The sequence below is a fragment of the Urocitellus parryii genome, chromosome 4 (genome assembly GCF_045843805.1).
Source record: "Urocitellus parryii isolate mUroPar1 chromosome 4, mUroPar1.hap1, whole genome shotgun sequence".
Classification (NCBI taxonomy): Eukaryota; Metazoa; Chordata; class Mammalia; order Rodentia; family Sciuridae; genus Urocitellus; species Urocitellus parryii.
Window position 1 is genome coordinate 149,027,663 of NC_135534.1, and position 24,114 is coordinate 149,051,776.

A 24,114-nucleotide genomic window follows, 5' to 3' on the forward strand; every position below is an offset into this window, starting at 1 on the left:
CAATATTTAGTGAATTGTCTTCTTTTGGTAGGCATATAAATGCATTTTTTTTACAAACAGGGGATATTTTATGTCTTTATTCTGTTTTCAGTGCTTTATAATATATAATAAATGTACTTCTATGAAATTATTCTTTCCAACATACTTTTATTTTTTTTTGCAAAATATATCATTGTAAGAGGATAATACTTGATGTCCTTTGGAAGACCAAATATTTTCTCTCACATCTTTGTGGGGTACAGTTTCAAAGCTACAACTCTATACATATCAGTATTGATTTACTTAGAAAATAAGCACAAGAAAGAAATAGTTTGTTCCAAATGTATGCATATTTTTAAGACCTCTTTTTTTATTTTATTTTTCGAGAGAGAGAGAGATAATTTTTTAATATTTATTTTTTAGTTTTCGGTGGACACAACATCTTTATTTTATTTTTATGTGGTGCTGAGGATCGAACCCAGCGCTCCGCGCATGCCAGGCAAGCACACTACCACCTGAGCCACATCCCCAGCCCCTTAAGATCTCTTTTTTATATATAGAACACCAACAATCCTTTAGGAAAATTGCACCAAATTATTCTCCCATCCACAATATATATTTATGTATATATCTCCCTTCACTCTTAAGCAATTTAAGAAACTTCTAAGTAATTTTTATTGTTCTCAAGTTTGACCTCACTTCCCAACTTTATAATCTAATTCCCCTGCATCTCCCTTTGTATCATTTAAAATTTACAAAATAATTTTAATGCATTAGTTGCCCAAGATAACAAGTGTAGTAAAGGTGCATGATCCTGTTTCCATGAACGCTTACAAACATGATTTCTTGTAATAAAAAGTCTTAGTTTGACAGGTATAAATATGCACTGTTAACTTTTGTTTATCAACTTGAGTCTTAGCTCAGAATAGAGTCCAATAAGTTTGACTAGACAGTGTTGGTGGTAGAATCCAATAAGTTTGATTAGACTGTATTATGCACCCTGGATCAGATCACTGGAGTAGATCCCCATATGGAGGAAATAGACAGACTTCTGTTTAAACTGCAGGTCACTCAGACTGAATTTTAAAACATCACATGGAGTCATTTCAATCTGTTTGCTATGCTGTGATATTTTCAGTAAATTTAGGACAAAAAAGGTAAGGAGAAGAGGGGGAGGAATGGAAGGAAGAAAGAAAAAGAGAAAGGAAGGAAGGAAGAAGAGAGGGAGGAAGGAATATGCTCCCAGAGAGAAAGGTCTAGGTCTCCATCCCTCTCTTTCAATAACCAGAAACACCACCACAATTCAAAACAATCCGGTCAAAAGAACACTAGATCTTTAGAAAATCAATTTCTTTTTCAGGTCATGTGAATATAGGCATATCCATCCCTCTGCTTCTATTTCCTTATTAAGAAATTAATAACAACATCCCAGCAACCTTACCTATCTTGAAAGTTTACTATGGAATTAAATCATGCATATAAAGTTATTTTGTAAATTTTAAATGTTACAAAGGAGGATGCAGGGGAATTAAAGTTGGGAAGTAAGGTTAATATTGAGAACAATAAAAATTACTTAGAAGTTGCTTAAGAGTGCAGGAAGATATTCACATTTAAGAAGCTCATGAGAACAAAGACTGTCCGAAAGTGCTGGGACAAATATGCTTTCTCGGTGAAACTGCCAGTGGAATTGTTGCACCTTTAACACTTAATTTCCTCTCTTTTTCTCCCAAGGACACAACGGAATCTAAGATGAAAAGTATGATGCAACTTTGTTGTTATTCTACAATTTTACTTTGGCAAGTTAAAAAACTCCTCTGGGCCTCTTTATTTGCCTAATGGTGTAATCCAGCTGGGTCAGCATTTCATACAGTGTTTCACTTATCAAATATTTTCAAAGTTTATGCTCTGTTGGTTGGGGCAGGGATGGCGTGGAGAGCACAAGGAAAGAGACACAGTCTGACCACAAGAGGCTGGTGAGTGGTGAGACAGTTCTTTTTATCACTTTTACGGAATGCAGCAAACGTATCTGATACAGATTGTTACTTTGTTTCCTTGTTTGCTCTTAATTTTGCTAATAGGTTTTGGTTAATTTTTTTAAAACCTTGGCTTTTTTAATTGAAAAACTAATATAAACACGGGCAAATTCAAACTACAAAAAAAAAAAAAAAAAAGACAAGGAGAAGCAAATCTGTCTTCTATTCCAGAACCCCTTTCTCCACTCCACACCCCTCTCCCGACTCAAGTTAAATACCAACTACATTATCTCCAGTCCGTTTCAGCTCAAAAAAGTTCCTGTTTTTTGCAGAACATTATTGTGAGAGTAAAAGAGACAGTCTTGTCTTTGTCTCACAGAGTTGATAGAGGGAAAGAATGCAAACTGAATTCCTGAAGTGCAGAGGACACAACTCAAATACTTTCATGGTAAAATGGTTTATTTTCTAATTGAGTAAAGGTCCTGTCTAGGACGTAAGCACCATAAAGATAGGAACCTCATCACCAGCTCTCTACATTGACCCTGCCCGGTACGCAAAAGGTGCTCACTGGACACACAGCTCTAGCCTTCCCCAGGCGACTGCCGTGACCTTAAGATGGGAACTCGAGCGGGTGCCGTCACCCCCCAACCCCCACCCAGGGCGTTGCAGCGTTGGGCCCGCCCCCACCGGAGGCCCCACCAATACAGAGAGGAAGTCAAATTTGGCCAGGCGAAGGGCGTGTTCCGCGGGCCGAGGTGCTCGGTCCCCACGTTCTCTCTCAACTCTGTCCACCTGAGTCTTACACGGCAGCCCCGCCCCTGACCATAAGCTCCAAATTGCAAGTGGGAGGTGCAGAGAAGCAAGAACAAAGTTAAATCACAGGCGTGTGGACGCAGCGTGGCAGCCGCCAATGAAGATTGGGGCGGAGCTTCAGAAACCAGCAAGGGGGAAGGGAGAAGTCGCCAGAGCGCGCGCGCGCGCGCAGCGGCCCTCCCCGCCGACCCACGCGGCGCGGCGTGGTGACGCCCGCGCGGCCCGAGGAAGGGGCGGGGCCGGGGCGGGCCTCTACGCTCCTCCCGCCCTCTCTGGGTCCCGACTCTCCCTCCCCATCCCTCCCCGGTCTTCGGCCCCGTCAGCGCGGGGGTGCCTTCGTCGCGTAGCATCGAGTCGGCCTGGCCCGGCCAGGCCAGCGGGCAGATGCCCCGAGCTGCCGCCGTCGCCACCGCCGTCTCGGCCGGTGGCGGTGTGGGAGGCGGGAGACCGGCCCGCGGCCGCTGAGTGTGACAGACCGGGCCGGGGGCCGCCAGGCGCTCCGGCGTCTGTGCCTTCTCTCGGACCATGTATTTCCTGAGCGGCTGGCCCAAGAGGCTGCTTTGCCCTCCAGGGAGTCCGGCCGAGGCTCCTTTCCACGTTCAGTCCGACCCTCAGAGGGCTTTCTTCGCCGTGCTGGCCCCGGCCCGCCTCAGCATCTGGTACAGCCGAGTAAGTAGAGCCCCCGCCGTGCTTCGCACTCCCTCCCTGGCGTCCTGGCACAGACCTGAGCCAGGGACCCCGGCCGCTTCGCGCCAGACTCTCTAGCTCTTGGTCCGCTCTCCCAGGTGGATGAAATCGCTGGTGCCGCGAATCCCTGCGCCTCCCCGCGTTGGACCGCCAGCCGCGCACCGTGCAGACCCTGCGCGCTCCCTTGGCCGAGCCCAGACTTGCCCTCACTTCCCTTCCCTCATTCCTGAGGAGCAAAAGTGTTTAAACTTTCCTCAATTAGAAATCCGGAGACTGTGGTCTTCCTTGCTTTAAAGGTCGTTTTTTTGGAGTTAGGGAAAGCCTGTTGGGCTTTCCCAGTGTCAGACTTTGCAGGCCTTTGATAACTTAATTCTAGGAATTTGCAGCTGGAGTTATTTTTAACCAAAGGTCTGGTTTTTCGACTCCCTGCTTTGCTCCTAACATCCCTTACCCACTTTCAGGCCAGGTCCCCCCCCCCCCTTTTTTAAACTGCTTTTGCACTCTTAAGAGAATTGGAAAGGGGTTAGGAGGAGCGGAAGTAGAACTCATTTCTGTCCGCGCTACTTAGAACACCTGGAAATAATAAGACTTGGAGAGGGCATGGGACAGAGTGCTGTTTTTGCTTTGGATCCTGGTCGTCTTTTTCCTTCTTGTATCTTATTACTGAGTAGGTAAGAGAAATAACTTGAAAAATAAGTGATGGATGGGATACTCCCTACTCTGCAAATGCTGCTATAGGTCTGTCTGTAAAGACTACAGAATTAAGAGTATAAAATACTTTTGCTTTTTTCCTCTAAAGAAGACAGTACTAATCGATGTTAGAATGAAGTTCTCTTCAAAGTTAATTTGACCATATAAAGATAGATTGTGACCTTGCCCTTATTAGAACTGTGTGAAATACTTATTTAGTTTGGTTAACACCCCCCCCCCCCCAAAAAAAAAAAATCTTTATTACCTTTGGAATTCCTTAATGTCCTTGACTGTCCTCACAGCCTTAGTAAAACTGGTGATAGGATTTAGGTAATTCTTGTTATCTCCTTTGACTATCATAGTTGGACTGTAAATCAGACTATTTGCCATAAAGTTTTGCCTTATTAGTTTTTAAGTATATATCAGAACAAAAGAGAATGTTATGAAATCGTATGTGGTGCTGAGGATCGAACCCCGGGCGCACGCATGCCAGGCAAGCACGCTACCACTTGAGCCACATCCCCAGCCTGTGAAGTCGTAATACCAGCAATAAGATAGTCTGTCCAGTGCTTAATTGCATTTTCAAATTTGTACATTGTACTTCATTTGGTTCTTAAATGAGAAATTCATTTACAATGTATATGCCAGTTAAATAATTTTTAATTTTTTTAGGTGTATGCAGCTATTAGTTTTAAAAGTGCATGCAGAAAAAATGATTACATGAATTTTAAATTGTTTTTTGAATTTAGTATGTAATTTCACTTGATGTAACATTGTTTGTAGACTCTAAAATTTTTCTTACCTCCTCAAAGGCAGACCTGTCATAATTTTAGATAAAAGAGAATTTAATATGAGGGATGAATAAACCAGAAGACTAAGCCACTTTGTCTCCCACAAAAGGAATATAAAAGTGCGCCTCCACAAGTATTCATACTCCTTTTCTTTAAACTCCCATTCTATATAAACTCCTATTCGTGGAAATCTAGGGGGCCACTATTATTAAGATCTAGTATATAAAAAAATTCAGGTAATCTATGGGTTCAGAGGTAAGAAGTAAAATGAAATACAGGAATACTTTAGGTGGTGGCTACATGGTACTGTTGGTTTACATGATGGTTAACCCTGATCTCTGGGGCATAAGCTTTTTTTTTTTTTTTTTTTCTTGTAGATGAACACAGAGTATCTTTTATTTATTTCTATGTGATGCTGAGGATTGAATCCAGTGCCTTACACATGGGAGGCAAGTGCTTTACCACTGAGCTATAGCCCCAGCCCAGGGGCATACGCTTTTTCATTTAGAAAGATCAGATATTGAGCCAGATGGGTTTTTTTTTTTTTTTTTTTTTTGCTTTTAAATCAGAACTCCAAGATTATTTTAAAATCTTTTTTCCATTTTTTAAATTGGTGTGTTATAATTGTACATAATGGTAGCATTTGTTGTTACATATTCTCTCTCTCTGTCTCTCTCTCTCTCTCTCACTGTCTCTCTCTCTCTCTCTCACACTCACACACACACACACACACACACACACACACACACACACACACAATGTAACAATAGCATTTGAGCAGTATCGTTCCCCAGTATTTACTCTTTCCCTAACCTCTTCCCTCCTCCTGGATCCTTTCCTCTGCTCAACTGATCTCCCTTTGATTTTTATGAGGCCTTCATTCCAGCACCTTTTCCTTTTTCCCTCTAGCTTCCACATCTGAGAAAAACCATGTGTCCCTTGGCTTTCTGAGTTTGGCTTACTTCACTTAACATAATGTCTCAAGTTCTGTCTGTTTTCCTGCAAATGACAAAATTGCATTTTTCTTTATGGCTGAATAAAACTTCATTGTGTGTGTATCACATTTTCTTTATTAATCTCAGTGAATACCTAGGCTGGTTCCATAGTTTGTCTATCGTGGGTATGCATGTATCAATATGGTATGATGACTTTAATTCTTTAGGATAAATTCAGAGGAGGGGTATAGCTGCTGGGTCACATGGTGTGAACCAGATGATTCTAAAGTCTGTGATTATCTGACTGGGTTCTCAAGGAACAAGTGCCTTTCTGGGATGTCTTTTCTCTCACTGTGAAAGCTCCATTTTTATTTTCTAGATAATTTCTAAACTTCCTGAAACTATGTAAGTTAAAATAAATTTAGGTTAACAAGAAATTAAAAGTAAACTACCTCTAGGTAAATTAAGGAACTATCAGTTATACTCATATAATTTAGTGTGAATTGGTTTAAAATGTTTGCACTAAGAACATGAAAGCTTTGAGTTTTAGAAAGGTTGTAGATGCAAGTAATTTTATGGCATCAAGTGAATTTTGAAGATCTAAAGGGCTTTATGTAGTTGAAATCTTACAGCTGCTTTGGAGACAGGGAGAAACATGTTCAAAGAGATGAGAGTATATAAGATTTGCTTGCTTAAAATTTTATTAGAGCTTACTTAGTAAATTAAACTTGCTAAGGAGGAATGCGTTTTTAAAAAGAGAAAACTAGTTTTGTGGAAGGAGCAAACATTAAATAATGTAGGCCATTTTTTTAATGTCCAAAAAAATTGCTATGTGGAAAAAGTTGGTCACCCATGAGACTATGGAAACATTAAATTTAGTCTCTAAGAGTAACTTCTAAACATTTTGAGTCTTTGAACTTTTATGTACCTCTTGTAGCTACTATTATATATACTAAATAGCTATTGGAACTCATGTTATGGAGTCATATCTCTCCAGACTTATTTTTTTTATCCCAAATATGAGAAATATACCATGGTGCTGTTAGACTGTTTATGAACCAGAAGAGTTTCTATAGTCACTTGACTCTTTGATAGAGATCTTAAAATAGCATATTTTATTGTTTGAAGTTTTTATTGCTTCATTTTTGGTACGACGTGTTAATGTAAGTTTATTTTCTCTACATTGTAATTAAAAAAAAAAAAACCCAAACCTCTAGAGTCTAAAAAAGTAATCATCCATATATTTTGAAGCCCAAAAAAGGGTGTTAAAACAGGTATATTATGTATATGTTAGTTTGAGGTGGTAGAGGTAGAACTTTATTGATGGAACAATTGATGTATTTCTGTCAAGGGTATTATAAAAGGGGTCTTAAGATGGATACAGCAGGGGTGCTTTCTGACCAGAGAAAAGACATAGACTGCTGCCTCCTGGCCTAAATGAAGGTGATATTGAATTGAATTCTGAAGATGAAGCCACACTAGAGAAGTCTGAACTGAACTTACAGGAAGATAAAGAGGATGGGACTCTTCGAGAAACAGAAATCTCAAGTTTCTCTGCAGATGGACTAAAAGTTGAAGCTGAGGCTAATGCAAATGCATATGGAGAGCACCCATCTGGAATTTCCTTAAATTTGTGAAACAAATTTCAAGAGTTGCATAAAGATATTCTAAACAGAAAACCTCAAACTTCAGAGGGAAAAAGAGAAAACGTGCCAGATAATGAACAATCCTTAAATGAAATCCAATGAAAGGAGCTTACTTATTACTTAGTCTTTGGATGTAGTGATAGGTTTGAGCCCCCTGTTAAAAAGAAAAAGATTGACAAGTCAGGCCTTGAAAAGAAGATAGTCCAGGCTGTGGAGGAGTAAAATGTTGAGAAGCCTGAAGAGTTCAGCAACCGGCTTGCTACTTGGGAGCTTGGTGTAAAAATTGCCAAAGCAATTGTTTGCCACAAGTTTGTAAAAGCCAAAAAGGAGGCTGGAAGGTCACAGGCTACTCAAAAAAAGGAACATAACGTGGGGGTTTGAAGCAATGAAGAGATGAAAACCCAAAAGCAACATGGGATATATGTAATTTGTCAAGAGTTCTTCAAGATGCTTGTTAGACTCATGTGCTCAATTTACTGAAAAGATTTTCTTGACTACATTAAATATGTCAGGAAAGTGATAGAAATAGAAAAAAGTAAGCATAAAACTTTGGAGTTGATTATCAACTCTTTTCAGTCTTTTTCTAAGGAGTTCATTCTATTGAAGTGAATGAAATGAAGCATTTTGTTATTTGTGTAAGAAATTTAAGCATATGTACAAGAAAAAAAGATAGGATTTTATGTGTATAGACCTACAGTATAAAATCAATTTTGCTTTTCATGTGTTTAGTATCTTGTGATCTGTGAGGTCCTTGTACTTTCTTACTTGCCATAACTACCCTTTTTCTGAGATTGTGTTTTGTTTATAATGGATTAGTCATACATGCAAATAACCCTCAGTTGATACTGTCCTCACAATGTCTTTAATTACTTTGATGCTATAAGAACTTTTTTTACTCTTAAAATAAAGTGTTGTAAAAGGTTTCAACTTTGAGGATTAAGCCGCTCTGTAAAATGGGATATGGTTTATGATTGACAGGGTGTTGACTCCAGGGGCCTTAGGATTATTCCTTTAATATACTGCTTACCAGTGAATGTGAAGGTCTACGTATATAAACCACAAAGTGATACCCTAGAGTGTTGTCATTCTAATTTAGATAGATAGGCATATCTCAGTTTTCAGGTCACAGATGATTTCAAATATTTATCATACCCTCAGAAGTATATCTGAACATCAGTTGTGAGAAGTAGCATAAACAGGCAGTATAAGAAAGGGATGAAGAGGCCTATTATATGTAGAAAATATTATATTCAGAGATGTTAGTGTGTTAATGTGAGAAATCAAATTCTTGTGAGTGACAGTTTTGTTGGTTGCTGATAAAAAGTTGAAATGTGCACATGATCACTAGGTTTATAAATAAATTGTATGTCTTTGAGTAACCCTTAACAGAAACTTACATTCCTTTTGATATGTTGTAATAATGGCAAAAACAAGAGATAGATATCTAAAGAACCAAGCTATAGGATCAGATATATGATTAACAGTGCACTCTCAGGAGGCCATTTAATTTATATCTCCATTTTCTCAATATCCCCATTTCTTGCTCTTTCAGCTCTATTCTGTTACTGCCTCCAGAGATCTTCTTTATAAATTTATTGTTCTGAAAGCCTTCCAGGGTTCACTTTTTATTAAAGAATTAAAGCTCAAGTTTGATACCAGAGATACACCCCTCCTGGGCTGTTCTCTTGCTCCATATTTACCATTAGAATGTTATCTATACTTGGCTTTTGTTGAAACCCTTCTTTCTCTGAGTCCTTCTTACAATAACCATATGTTGATGACTACTGTTTTGTTTTTCCCCCAGCTTTTTGAGGTATAATTGACAAAAATTGTATATACTTAAGGTATACTATGTGATATTTTGATATATATATACATTGTGAAGTGATAACCATAATCAAGCTAATAAATATATACTTCACTTGACATAGTTACTCTCATGTCTATAACACTTAAGATCTATTCTCTTGGGCTGGGGTTCTGGGTCAGTGATAGAGCACTCACCTAGCACGTGCGAGGCACTGGGTTCGCTCCTTAGCACCACGTAAAAATAAACAAAAAAAATAGAGGTATAAAAACAAACAGAATAGTTCTATAAAAAAATCTATTCTCTTAGCAAATATGTATATAATATATTGTTATTAACTATAGTCACCATCTTGTGTGTGTATAAATATATATTTAATATTTTTTAGTTGTCAATGGATCTGTATTTTTTTTTACTTATTTGTATGTGGTGCTGAGGATCAAACCCAGTCCATCACACGTGGGAGGCAAGCCCCAGCCTCACCATCTTGTATATTAAACCTTCAGAATTTATTTACTTTGAAACTGAAGGTTTGTACTTTGACCAAACACCCACCCTGCCCCATTTCCCCACCCTCTAGTTTCTGGCAACTGCTGTCTGTTGTCTTTTTATATGTGTTCACATATGAGATCATGCAACTTGTGTGATGACGCAATCTGTTCTGTGTTTGGCTTCCATTAATGTCATTATGGTTCACCCACGTTGTAGCAAATGCCAGGATTTCCTTATCTTTTTAAGGCCAAATAATATTCCATTGTGTATATACTGTTGCAAAATGTGGATACTAAGAATAACAACTTACAGGGTTTTGTGTATCTTGATGTACACCACATTTTCTTTATTCATTTGTTTACAGTTCTTAGCTTGTTTCCTATTCTGTATGGAAATATTTCCATATTTGAATAAAGCTACAGTAAATATGGGAGTACAGCTATTTGAGATACTGATTGCAGTTCTTTTGGAGTACATATGTAGATCTGTGTGTGCGCATGCGCTAGTGTATGTGTGTGTGTGTGTGTATGTGTGTCCCTGAAAGTGGAATTGCTAGAGCATGTAATAGTGCTATTTTTAATTTTTTAAGATACCTCTGTAATGTTTTTCATATGGCTATACCAATTTACAGTGTCACCAGCAATGTGCAGGAGTTCCCTTTTCCTTCATCTTTACCAGTTTTTTTTTTTTTAATCATTTCACTTTTTGACAAAATCCATTCTAACAGTTACGAGACAACATCTCATTTTTATTTGTGTTTGTATTTCCCTGATGATTAGTGATTTTGAACCCACTGGCCAATTTTATGTTTCAGGTCTTTTGTGTTTTTTAAATTTTATTTTATTTTTCCCCCTATTGAGTTGTATGAATTCTTTAAGTGTCTTGGGAGCTAATGCTCCCTATCAGATATATGGTTTACAAATATTTTCTCACACTCCATAGGTTGTCTCTTCGTTTTGTTGGTTGTTTCCTTTGCTGTGCACTCATTCTTTAGTTTTATGCAGTTTCATTTATATATTTATGCTTTCCTTGGCCTGTGCTTTAGGTGTCATCTAAAAATTATTTCAAGGCCAATATGAAGGAGTTTTTCCTGTTTTCTTCCAGAATTTTAGTGGTTTCAGGTCTCAAGTGTTTATCTTAAGTTGTATATGGTGTAATATGAGGGTAGTCTTCTTCTTTTTCATATAATTTTCCATTTTTACCAAAATCATTTATTGAAAAGACTGGTTTCCCTAATGTGTAATTTCTTTTTTTTTGGTAGATTGACACAATACCTTTATTTTGTTTATTTAGCTTTTTTTATGTGGTGCTGGAGATTGAACCCAGTGCCTAACGCATTCTAGGCAAGCACTCTACCACTGAGCCACAACCCTAACCCTGATGTGTAATCTTTTTTTTTTAATACCTTTTTAGTTGTTGATAGACCTTTATTTATTTATATGTGGTGCTGAGAATCGAACCCAGTGGCTCACAAGTGCCAGGCAAGTGCGCTACCGCTGAGCCACAGCCCCAGCCTTTGATGTGTAATCTTGATAACCTTTGTTGAAGATTAGTTGACCATATATGCATGTATAGGCTTATTTCTGGAATGTCCTGTTCATTGGGCTGTATGTGTGGTTTTCATGTCAATATCACACTATTTTGATTATTGTAGCTTTATAATATACTTTGAAATTAGGTAATGTGATGATTCCACTTTTTTTCTTTCTCAAGATTGCTTTGGCTATTTATAATTCTTTTTTTGAGTTCTCTGTGAATTTTAAGATTGTTTTAAAATTTCTATGTCACTGAGATTTTGATAGAGATTGTATTGAATTTGTAGATCACTTTGGGTAGTATGGATGTTTTAGCAATATTAATTGTTTCAACCCATGAACATGGCATACCTTTCCATTTATTCATATATTCAGTTTCTTTCATCAGTATTTTAGTGTCACCTCCCTGGTTAATTTATTTTAAGCATTTTATTTTTGAGGACTAATATAAATAGTATTGTTTTGTTTCCCTCATTCTTTTTTTGGGAGAGGGGTGGAACAGTGATGGAAATCACACCCATAGTGTTGTACATGCTAGGCAGACACTTTACCACTGAACTACACCTCAGCCCTGTTTTCTTAACTTCTTTTTCAGTTTGTTGTTAGTATATAGATTATAGAATTACATAGTATATGGAAGATTGTAGATTTTTTATAATGATTTTATATTCTGAAAATTTAGTGTATTCATTTATTTTAACAGATTTTTGTATGGTCTTTAGAGTTTTCTAAAGAGCATGTCATCTATGTTCTTATATCTAGAGACAATTTTACTTTTTACTTTGAACTTTTGCTTTGTCTTATAAGTTTCACACTCATGCTTTATTTATCCAACTATATTATAAATTTCTGAAGGATAGAAATTACCTTATTTCATGTTATTCCTAGTGCCTCCCACAAAGCAAATGCTGAGTAGCTTTTTAGAAATAAATTCAAAATGTATCACCTTTTGTGTAGCACAGGATTTTCAGAAGATTTAATAATTGGAAGATTTTTAAAAATATGATGTAGTAGAGCAATAGTAACAAAAACAGCATGGTACTGGTACCAAAATAGGTGGGTGGACCAATGGTACAGAATAGAGGACACAGAAACCAATCCACAAAACTAAACTATCTTATATTTGATAAAGGGGCTAAAAGCATGCAATGGAGGAAGGATAGCATCTTCAACAAATGGTACTGGGAAAACTGGAAATCCATATGCATCAAAACGAAACTGAATCCCTTTCTCTCGCCATGCATAAAAGTTAACTCAAAATGGATCAAGGAGCTTGATATCAAATCAGAGACACGGCGTCTGATAGAAGAAAAAGTTGGCTACGATCTACATACTGTGGGGTTGGGCTCCAAATTCCTCAATAGGACACCCATAGCACAAGAGTTAATAACTATAATCAACAAATGGGACTTACTCAAACTAAAAAGTTTTTTCTCAGCAAAAGAAACAATAAGAGGGGTAAATAGGGAGCCTACATCCTGGGAACAAATCTTTACTCCTCACACTTCAGATAGAGCCCTAGTATCCAGAGTATACAAAGAACTCAAAAAATTAGACAATAAGATAACAAATAACCCAATCAACAAATGGGCCAAGGACCTGAACAGACACTTCTCAGAGGAGGACATACAATCAATCAACAAGTACATGAAAAAATGCTCAACATTGCTAGCAGCCAGAGAAATGCAAATCAAAACCACCCTAAGATACCATCTCACTCCAGTAAGATTGGCAGCCATTAGGAAGTCAAACAACAACAAGTGCTGGTGAGGATGTGGGGAAAAGGGTACACTTGTTCATTGTTGGTGGGACTGCAAATTGGTGCAGCCAATTTGGAAAGCAGTATGGAGATTTCTTGGAAAGCTGGAAATGGAACCACCATTTGACCCAGCTATTCCCCTTCTCGGTCTATTCCCTAAAGACCTAAAAAGAGCATGCTACAGGGACACTGCTACATCGATGTTCATAGCAGCACAATTCACAATAGCAAGACTGTGGAACCAACCTAGATGCCCTTCAATAGACGAATGGATAAAAAAAAATGTGGCATTTATACACAATGGAGTATTACTCTGCATTAAAAAATGACAAAATCATAGAATTTGGAGGGAAATGGATGGCATTAGAGCAGATTATGCTAAGTGAAGCCAGCCAATCCCTAAAAAACAAATGCCAAATGTCTTCTTTGATATAAGGAGAGTAACTAAGAACAGAGTAGGGAGGAAGAGCATGAGAAGAAGAATAACATTAAACAGGGATGAGAGGTGGGAGGGAAAGCGAGAGAGAAGGGAAATTGCATGGAAATGGAAGGAGACCCTCAGGGTTATACAAAATTACATACAAGAGGAAGTGAGGGGAAAGGGAAAAATAATACAAGGGGGAGAAATGAATTACAGTAGAGGGGGTAGAGAGAGAAGAGGGGAGGGGAGGGGAGGGGAGGGGGGATAGTAGAGGATAGGAAAGGCAGCAGACTACAACAGACACTAGTATGGCAATATGTAAATCAATGGAAGTGTAACTGATGTGATTCTGCAATCTGTATACAGGGTAAAAATGGGAGTTCATAACCCACTTGAATCAAAGTGTGAAATATGATATGTCAAGAACTATGTAATGTTTTGAACAACCAACAATAAAAAAAAAATGATGTAGTAACAAAAACAGTAGTACTAACTTACAACTTAAGTTCAGAAAACCTAAAATTAGAGTTTATAGGAAGTGATGGTGAATTAAGTGCAGTTTTATTTCATGCAGTTCAAATTATATTAGAAAAGTGTTAAGTGGTAAAAGATTCTACTTTAATTATTAGGTAATCTGTAGTCTATCAGAGTTTAAACTAGTATACAGTCATTCATATAGAATCAAATTTCTGGTTCCAAGAATGTATTTTTATTGACCTGATTTATGGAAAAAGAAAAAGAAGTATTATAAACAGATTTAAAGAGGATATTTCAGCCATCTTCAGGTACTCATGAATCATTGACATGGTCCATATTATGGTTGAGTACTCATCTGGAGTTTACTGTTGACTAGAACCAAACTTAGTTTTTCCACATGCCTCATTCATTATTTTTGTTCTATTCTCATACATTTTAACTTTTAAATATAGAATTCTCATTAAGCCAGGTTTCCTCCACACTCCTGTATTTCCAGCACTAGGGAGGCTGAGACAGGAGAATCACTTGAGCCCATGAGTTGGGACAATCACGAATCCTATGGGGAACTCCCACAAAATAATTTATACGTTTGTCATAAATGGAATGCTGGGACAGTTTACAGGAATAAAGATTACCATATGAAGCAGCTCAGTAAAAACAATGTTATGAAAATACAGTTTCTAGTAGAGGCTCTTTTTTCTTTGTTAAAAAGGGGAATTAGCAGATAAATGTAAGGTGTTTATGAGTGAACTATCACCTTGTACAGATTTCCTCCTAAATCAACAGGATTGAAGGATTGAAAAAAAATTTTTTCTCATTATTATGTATCTAATAATAGTGCTTTTATGTCACCTAAAATAGTGATATAGGGACTGCATTAAAACATTTTACCTAACAAAAACAAGACAACAAAAAATATACCTATATTAGTTTATTAGGCAATTTAATTACAATAAATAAGTGTACAACTTAAAAATATTTAAAAATGTTTAGTTCACACTTGCCACAAAATGAGACAGTTCCTTAATTCAAATTTCTTACTGAACAGTAGATGTCAGTTGGTTGAAATCATGGAAGTTTCTTACTTTTAAGTTCATTATACTTGCTTTTCTTGGAGTTGCTGTTTGTTTCTGCAAGGGATTTGCTTTAATTTCAGTCATAAATCATACATAAATTTGCATATGAATATCCAGATATAGTAGAATTCACTGTAGTTTCATTTTTTAAAACAGATTTGAGGTATATAAAAATGCATGTACTATTAAGTGCCCAGTGACTTTTAGTAATTTTTAGAGTTGTGCAACTATTACCACAATCTAGTTTTAGAACATTTATATCAATCCCATTCTGCCCATTTATAATCAACCTCTGCTCTCACTCCAGCCTCAGGAAACCATTGGTTTGTGTCTGTCCCTTTCCATCTGGCTTTTCTGGAAATTTCATCTCAGTGAAATGCCTTTTATTTATTTATATATATTTAAATTTTTTTTATGTGTTCTTTTTTAGTTATCTATGACAGTAGAAGTATTTTGACATTTCATACATATATGGAATATAACTTCCCATTTTTGTAGTCATATTACATGATGTGTCTGACTTTTATTTAATATAATGTTTTTGAGGTATGTACAAGTGTAAGGCTCATTTTCATTACTGAGTATTATTCCATTGTAAGGATGTGTCACATTTTAAAAAATTAATTCACCAGTTAATGGTATGTGGGATGTTTCTAGTTTTTTGTCATTTTGAATAATGCTGCTGTAAACATTTGTGTACACACCTTTGTGTGGACATATACTATCATTTCTTCTAGTGGGACACCTAGGAGTAGAATTGCCATAAGTTTATGTTTAACTTCTTAGGAAAAGTGTCAAACTGTGAGCCAGAGTTGCTGTAGCAGTTTACATCTTCACCAGTAATATAGGAAAGTTTCTGTTTCTGCACATTCATTTTAGTTGATTTGTAATGGTGTCTCATTTGTGGCTTTATTTTGTATAAATACAACTAATAGTATTTAGCATGTTATTATACACTTATTATTTGTATACTTTATTTGGTGAAAAGGATTTTGCCCATTTTGGATAATATAGATGATTTCTTTAAACTTTAAAATATTATTCTAAGTATTGTTTGTTTAAGAAAATACAACCTATCCCCATTATTTTCCTATAAAATTTTATACAAATTTTAAAACTTACAGAACACCTAGTTATCACCTAGATCCCAAACAGTTGTCCACATTCTGCCTTATTATTTGCTTGTATTTTTGTTTATGTCTGTATATTTGTAGAACTATTTAGAAGTTGCAGATATCAGGATGCTTCACTAGTACCTAAATATGTCCATCTTCTAAAAATAATAATATGTAACCATGATATAGTTATCAGAAAATTCATCATTCTTTAATTTCTGGTAATATGTAGTTTAATTTGAAATTTCCCAAGATATTCCACATATTACTTGTATAGTCTTTTTCTAAAAACTAAGGTATATACAAGATCCATTGCATTGCTATATATTTTTTTAAACTCTCAACCTAAAAAGTTAGTCTTTCCTTCTTTCTCGCTTTGTTACAAAAATTGATTTTTGGTAAATTAGGCCACTTTAATGAAGACCACCCCACATTCCTTTTTTTTTTTTTTTGGTTTATTCTTTTTAGTTATACATGACAGAATTTACTTTGACAGAATTTGATTATACAAGCATGGAATACATCTTATGCTGATTAGGACCCCATTCTTGTGGAGGTACAAAACGGTGGGATTCACTATAGTGTATTCATATATGTACATAAGAAAATGATTTGGCATTCATTCCACTGTCTTTTCTTTTCCTATCACCCCTCTCTTCCCCTAATTCCCCTGAATATCTATTGAATATCTTCCCTCTTATTATCAGCAAAAACATTCAACCTTTGGCTTTTGGGGACTGGCTTATTTCACTTAGCATGAGATTCCCCGGTTCCATACATTTACCAGCAAAGGTCATAAAGTTATTCTTTTTAATGACTGAGTAGTAAATACTCCATTGTGTATGTATACCACATTTTCTTTATTCATTCATCTGTTTAAGGGCACATAGCTTGGCTCCTTAGTGTAGCTATTGTGAATGGAGCTGCTGTAAACATTGATGTGGCCACATCACTGTAATATGTTGATTTTAACTTCTTTGGATATATACCAAGGAATGGGATAATTGTGTCAAATGGTGGTTCCATTCCTGGTTTTGAGGAATATTCATACTGCTCCAGAGGGGTTGAACCAATTTGCATTCCCACCAGCAATGTATGAAAAACCATTTTCCCCACATCCTTGCCAACATTTATTATTACTTGTATTCTAATAATTGCCATTCTGACTAGGGTGAGGTGAAATTTCAGTGTAGTTTTAATTTGCATGTAGTTTTAATTTGCTAGAGATGCTGAATATTTTTTTCATGCGTATGTTCACCATTCATATTTCCTTTTCTGAGAAGTGTCTGTTCAGTTTCTTTATCCATTTATTAATTGAATGATGATGATGATGATGATGATGATTGGTGTTAAGTTTTTGAGTTCTTTATATATCCTGGAAATTAACACCCTGTATGAGGCAAAGATTTTCTTCCATTCTGTAGGCGCGCTGTCCACATTCTTGGAATGCTTCACAAATTTGCATGTCATCCTTGTGCAGGGACCACATTAATCTTCTCTGTATCACTCCAGTTTTAGTGTATGTGCTGCCAAAGTGGGCACCATCCCACAATCTTGATTTAGCTAATTGCTAAAGTTTTCTTGTATCTTTTTCCTGTTGTAAACTAAGTTAAAGACTAAAGTTAAACATATCTTATGTGAATACTTCATAGATGATGTTGTATAAATTTATTTTAAGGAGTTTATATTCAAAAGTATTTGTTAATGGATAAGTAGTATTTCATAGGATAAAGAATAGTGTAACAAGGTGGGTGAGAAAACAGCCTGATTTTAATAACAGCAAGGTAGACATAAAACAGGTTGAAAATGAGCTTTAGATATTCTTTGAAAATTATTCATTTCTTGTAGGAGAGAAAAAAGTTACCAAAGATATTGGTAAGCTGCTTCTTATAAATGAAGTTGATCCTCTCAGTTTAATGCCATGAGCATTAGTGTTTGCATTGAGAAATTAGTCACAGTTGCCATTGGCTGTTTCCCTTAAAGAAAGGGCCTTTTGAAGATCGAGGAATGTTTGAAGTATGAAGTTAATTACTTGTCATTACTGTAAGTGACAGTAGAAGAATCTGTGCATTACTGATTCTAAGTGCCTTGTGTCTGGTTTGAAAGCAATAAGTAATGGATCATCAACAATTAACCAGAAATCCTCTAAAGTATATTAGAAATCTTTCCTGTCTTTAGAAATAGCATTCAGTATAGTTGAATAATGGCTTATTTTTTGGTGGGGGGACATATCTTCTTAAGGTAATTTTTTTTTTTTTAACAGCAAAAGGGGATTTATTGAGGATCCAATCCAACGCGCTGGGGCTCCAGGCTCACTCAACAAGGGAGAGCGGCCAAGAGCCCCGAGCAGGGGTTGAGCAGTGCTTAAGTACACTTTTTTAGGGAGGGCAGGGGCTTTGCATACATCAGAGCAAATCATCATGAGGCGCGGGAAAATCAAACAATTCCCAAACATGATTAGTACATTCATTGGCGGGAACAGGTCTGGCGGGAGTGATAGGTCAGTCCTAAGAAGGGGGGGACATTCAAACTGATTGGTTTGGGCCCTGAATGCCTATGTGCCAAACTGCACAGGGTCGTAGGTTATTAAACAACTAAATGGTCAGTACCGGGCATTGCCTTAACTGCCTCAGGAATTTCAGGTTCTGTGTGCAGTTCAGAAACTTTACAATACCTAGTCCTTTACATTTTAACTCAGGCTTTGCAGCTTAGAAACTTTACCCTTTCATTCCCCACTCCTTTTTCTGACTACTTTTAATCTTAAAAGTAATGAATCATAATTACTGGGGAGTCTCATTTTCCATCCCTGTCAGTGGAGCATATTGCTGTCTGATTACCATGAGTTGTCCTGCGTTTCCTGGAATCATTTTCAGCATGGCCTCCATTTTAGATTTCACTCGGTATTAGACCCCGATTTATCTAACTACACTGACTACCTAACTTTAAATCTGGCTTCATTCCCCCCCTCTAATTTGGGAACTCCTTACTGCTGTAAGGAAAGGGGGTGAAGAATATCTTTCTGGCTTCTTCAGGCTGAAAAGGGACGGTGTGGGGCAAGCAGTTTGGAGTCCCCCTTTAAAAATCGGGTCTATCCAGTGGTCCATGATAAAAGTCCAATTGAGAAGTAATAGGCTGGAGGGCCATTTGAGTGATGGGTGGTCTATAAAAAAAACAAGAATTCATTAGTACTGGAACCATATTGATGCAGCAATAAATCCCATAGCACAGGAATATGCCAATGAGCATGATGACAAAGACAAAGACTAACAATGTTTTCCATCAGGAAGTATCAAGAACCAGGAGCTAAGATGTTGTTTCCATGACAAAGTTGCTGAGTACATGGCTTCTATCTGAGCATGTAAATCTTTAAGGATATTTGTCACATTTCCAGAATTGTCAGGGATGTAAACACAACAATTAACATTTAGGTTTACAGATGTCCTTTCCCTTAAGATATAGTCTAATAATTTAATGCCATCTGATCTTGCAAAATCCTTTTGATAGTATGACCTCTGTGTCTAATGGAGAAATCTTAATTCTGTTACTTAGGGCTGGATAACCATACTAGCAAACATTAAGCCTACCTGCGTTGGTTAGAAATAAAGGCCTTAAACTAAAAACTGCTCTGGCAGTTCCTTTTGATAGTTGTCAGGCATTTCTGTCTGAGACTCTCTTTCATAGCCTCCAGTTTAATTATTTATGGAAGTTACATTTAACTATTACTATTATTTAAAATGTCCAGGAACAGCTGTGTTTTGGCTTTGACTGTCTTTGCTAAGTGTTTAAGATGAAGCAAGTCAAACTGACTTTTGTTTCTATCTATTGTTAACAGTCAGCTGAGTTTCCCTGGGAGTCCTCGGGGAACTTCACAGCAGCTTCTCAGTTCTGCTGGTGCCATTTGCGCTAGGATGGGTCCAGGCCTTGCTTGACCATGTGGCTTCCTTTGGAAGCATCAGGGATGTCTCCCTTTTCTGATGACCCTCCTCTTCACAGCAAATGCACTGATTGGCTTTCTGTCCTCCACTGGTCTCATTAATCTCCCTGATCAGGAGGTTATGTGGCCTAGAGTTGTAAAGCTCTTTGGAGAAGTCCCCTATTCCCTGACTCAGACTGACTCAGATGTCAAGAGCCAAATATTGGTTTTCTTGGCCCTTTTAATTTAACTAATTTTAAAACTTAATCTTAAACATCTAGCAAATAAGTTAAAAGCCTTATATTAAGAGCACTGGGCTTTAATGTCTATCTCTTTATCCGGTAGGTGATAACTCCTTATCTTAAATTAACCCAGGTTGTGAGTTCTTAAATCAGTACCTCTGCAAAACATTAACAGGCAATCTTTAAACCATTTATAAATACAAAACTACAAAATACAAATACAAAATAATAAATACAAAACCACAAAATAAAATTATCAAGAGTAAAAACATTCAGTTCATATAATAACTACCTTGAATTTTGGTGGAGTATATCCCCTGTTTGAGATCCTAGCAGTCATGACAAAAACCGACTTGTGGACACAACTTTAAATGAACTGAAATCTGGCCTACTTCTTCTTAGTCATTCTCACATGTAGTGAGATGGGACATAGAGCCTTATCTCAGGTAAGGCAGGGCTCTTCATAAATCTTAAGTACTGTAGTTCTGAAACTGATCTTTGCTTTTTAGACATCATTTTACAAAGCCTACATAAATTGTTGCTCAAGTTCACATGAACATTAGCTAACACAGTATAATATCACATCTAAAACATGAATTAAAGAAAGGCTGAAAGCTTTTAACCTTTTGTAGAAAAGTAGTAAAGTGTTTTTGTGTTTTACAATAAAACCTTCACACAGATTAGGCTCTCATTAACTTAAAAACACATTTAAATTGTATCTCAGTGTAAAAAGTAATATAGAACTTTACATATCTTATTGATAACAAGTACAGTTATAGAACACTAATGATATAATTAAATTTCCAACATGTTTTTCTCTTAAGCCTAAAATTACCATACAACTTTAGAACACCAGCTTGATATAATGTTCTTTTGAAGCTTCTACCTTACAGACTTGTATACAGGATTAGTTCCTCTGGTTTGGTGTGACCCCAGGCACCAGGCATATCAAGGTAAATTTTATGTAATATGTGAAGTGTTGAATTTAAGTAAAGTTTGACAAGTGTATATACTTATGTAACCACTATTTCAATCAAGATTCAAAACATTTTCAACATTCCAGAAGATTCTCTGTACCCACTTCGGGTCAGTCTGCTGCCCCTTCCTCCATGCAAATGGTAGTTTGCCTTGGTCCCAGCCCTGTACAACCAGAGAGTTTGTCCAGTCAAAAAGCTAGTAAACAAATGTCAGATCCAGTACTTCAACCTTGCATTCAATCTTTAGTCTGTGTTCTTAACCCTAATATTATATTCTCTAATGGGTGTTTGTGGTATGAATAAACTTTTGTGAGCAGGCCAGGGAATCTAATCACCACATATAAGGAATTTTCTTGTAGAAGAAATTATCTTAAAGAAGTCCAGCAATCAACTTATAGATTCAGTTACTAGAACATAACCTCTCTTGAAAAGTTGGTTAACCCAATTTTAAAATGGATAATTAACTTGAATAGGCATCTTTAAAGAAGATACACAAGTAGTTCAATATGTTTATATTAAACATAAAAGATTTCCAGTAGCATTCATTTTTAGAGATGTGTAAATCTAAACTTCACATTCACTAGAATGGCTACCAAAAAAAAAAAAGATAATAACAAGGGTTTACAAAGATGTGGAGAAGTTGAAATCCTGTGTATCGTGGAAACAGTTTTACAAAAAGTTAAGTATAGAGTTATATGGCCTAGCAATTCCATTCCTATGTGTATATCCTAAAGAACTGATAGAAGGTATTCAAACAAAAACTTGTGCATGAACTTTCATAGTACACTATTAATAATAGCCAAAGGTGGAAATAACCCAAATGTCCATGAACAAGTGAATGGATAGCCACAAAATGGTATATCTATAAAGGGGAATATTATTCAATCATAAAAGAAATTAAATATTGATATGTGGTACAACATGAATAGAACCTTAAAACATTATGCTAAATGAAAGAAGCCAGACACAAAAGGCCATATATTTTATAATTTTATTTATATAAAGTGTCCAGAATTGACAAATTCATAGTCAGAAAGAAAGATTATTAGAAAAATTATTAGTTGCTGTGGGTCAGGAGAAGGAGGGAATGGGGAGTGACTGCTAATGGATACAGAGTTTCTTTGAAGTGGGTAATAAAGATATTTTCAAACTTGAACTAGCCACATCTCAAGTGTACAGTAGTCACATGTGACATATCTGTTATATTGGAGTGTACAGAGGTAAGACATTTCTGTTATTGCAGTAAGGTTTTATTGGACAGTGTTAGTAAAGACATGCAGTTTAACATACACACTAGGATGTTTTTATTTGCTCTTAATACCCCAGTTCCCAGTTATTATGGATCATTTACAGAAAATGTTATATGAGTAGAATCATGATCACTCCTTAAAAGAGAACGTTGATATCCTAACCTGTTATTTCAAAATATGACCTTATTTGGAAATAAGGTGTTTACACAGGAAATCAAGTTAAAATGACATAATTAGGGTGGGCCCTAATTCTACATAACTGATGTCCTTGTAAAAAGGGGAAATTTGGGTACAAACACACATATACATAGAAGAAAGACTATGTGAATATATTAGATCTCTCAGATAAAGGAAGCAGAGCAGGACTGGAGGTAAATTTCTGAGCTACTGGCTCACCACATCTCACCTCTCCAAGTCCAAGCAGCAAAGCTCAGTCCCCATCAGGATTTTTGGGACTGAGTATGCCAGCTGTTTTGTATGTGGACCTTGTAGCCTGCCAAATGTCTGGGAATGAAGAGGAAAATTCCTAGTGCTTGCAGTGGTGACAGCTAGGAGGTAGGAGTGATACATTTTCAAGCGAGGAACACTAAGGATAGCCAGTAAACACCAAAAACTAAAAAGGAAGAAAGGATCCTCCTTTAGAACTGTCAGGAAGCATGGTTTTGCTGACACTTTGATTTCAGAGTTTGAGCCTCCAGATGTTGAGAGAATGCAAATTTTTGATGTAAGCCACCCAGTTTTTGGTACTTGAACAGTAGGCCTAGGAAACTTCTACAGAGAACATACTCAACAGTTACATAATCTTGAGTGAACTTTTTTTTTTGGGGGGGGGGGAGTGCTAGGGATTGAACTGAGTGCCTTAGGCATGCCGGGCAACTCCTCTTACTGACCTACATCCCCAGCCCTTGAGTGAACTAATTTTGAAAATGAAGTTTGTTATTAAGATTTAAAAGATCAAGCTGAATCTCTTTTGCAGATATTCTCCAAATACAGCCATAACCTTAAATCTTAAAACATTAACAAAAAATACTAGTAGGCATGTAAATATCATGAATAACTGTAGTGTCATTTGTATTCATCCCGTTTTACAGTTTATACAGTACATTGAATTGGACCATGTATGATTGGAGACCCCTAACCACAACATTACTCATTTAGAAATTAATTTTCTTTATTAGAAAATTTAATTTGTAGCTGGGCATGGTGGCACATGCCTGTAATTCCAGCAGCTTGGGAAGATTGGGAGTTCAAAGCCAGCTTCAGCAATGGCAAGGCACTATGCAACTCAGTGAGACCCTGTCTCTAAATAAAATACAAAATAGGGCTGGGGATGTGGCTCAGTGGTTGAGTGTCCCTGAGTTCAATCCCTGGTATTCCCCTCCACACCCCTCCCCCACCCAAAAAAAAGAAGAAAAAGAAAATTTAATTTGTAAATTTCTTTCATAATACATATCAACAGAATAGTGAGTAAATTATAGAAGCATATGTATATAATTTCAGAATTGAAAATAGTGGGTTAGTTCTCTGATAGCTACA

The 24,114-nt window shown here is 36.7% G+C and overlaps 1 protein-coding gene, 1 non-coding gene and 1 pseudogene across 3 annotated transcripts in view; 2 read left to right on the forward strand and 1 right to left on the reverse strand.

Annotated features, from left to right (window-relative positions):
• Nucleotides 1–3,043: 3,043 nt before the first annotated feature.
• The window catches only part of Ric1 (RIC1 partner of RAB6A GEF complex), a 116,206-nt gene continuing 95,135 nt past the window's right edge, over nt 3,044–24,114 (forward strand). For both annotated transcript variants that reach the window (XM_026391487.2, XM_026391488.2), the window contains exon 1: nt 3,044–3,434. In XM_026391487.2, the coding sequence (XP_026247272.1) occupies nt 3,291–3,434 (144 nt within the window). In that variant the 5' untranslated portion in view covers nt 3,044–3,290. The remainder of the gene's footprint in view (nt 3,435–24,114) is intronic.
• Nucleotides 3,555–7,941, forward strand: LOC113184683 (protein FAM204A pseudogene; annotated as a pseudogene).
• LOC113184697 (U6 spliceosomal RNA) lies at nt 17,632–17,738 on the reverse strand. The gene has a single exon (XR_003301037.1). It is a non-coding gene; the product is annotated as a U6 spliceosomal RNA (small nuclear RNA).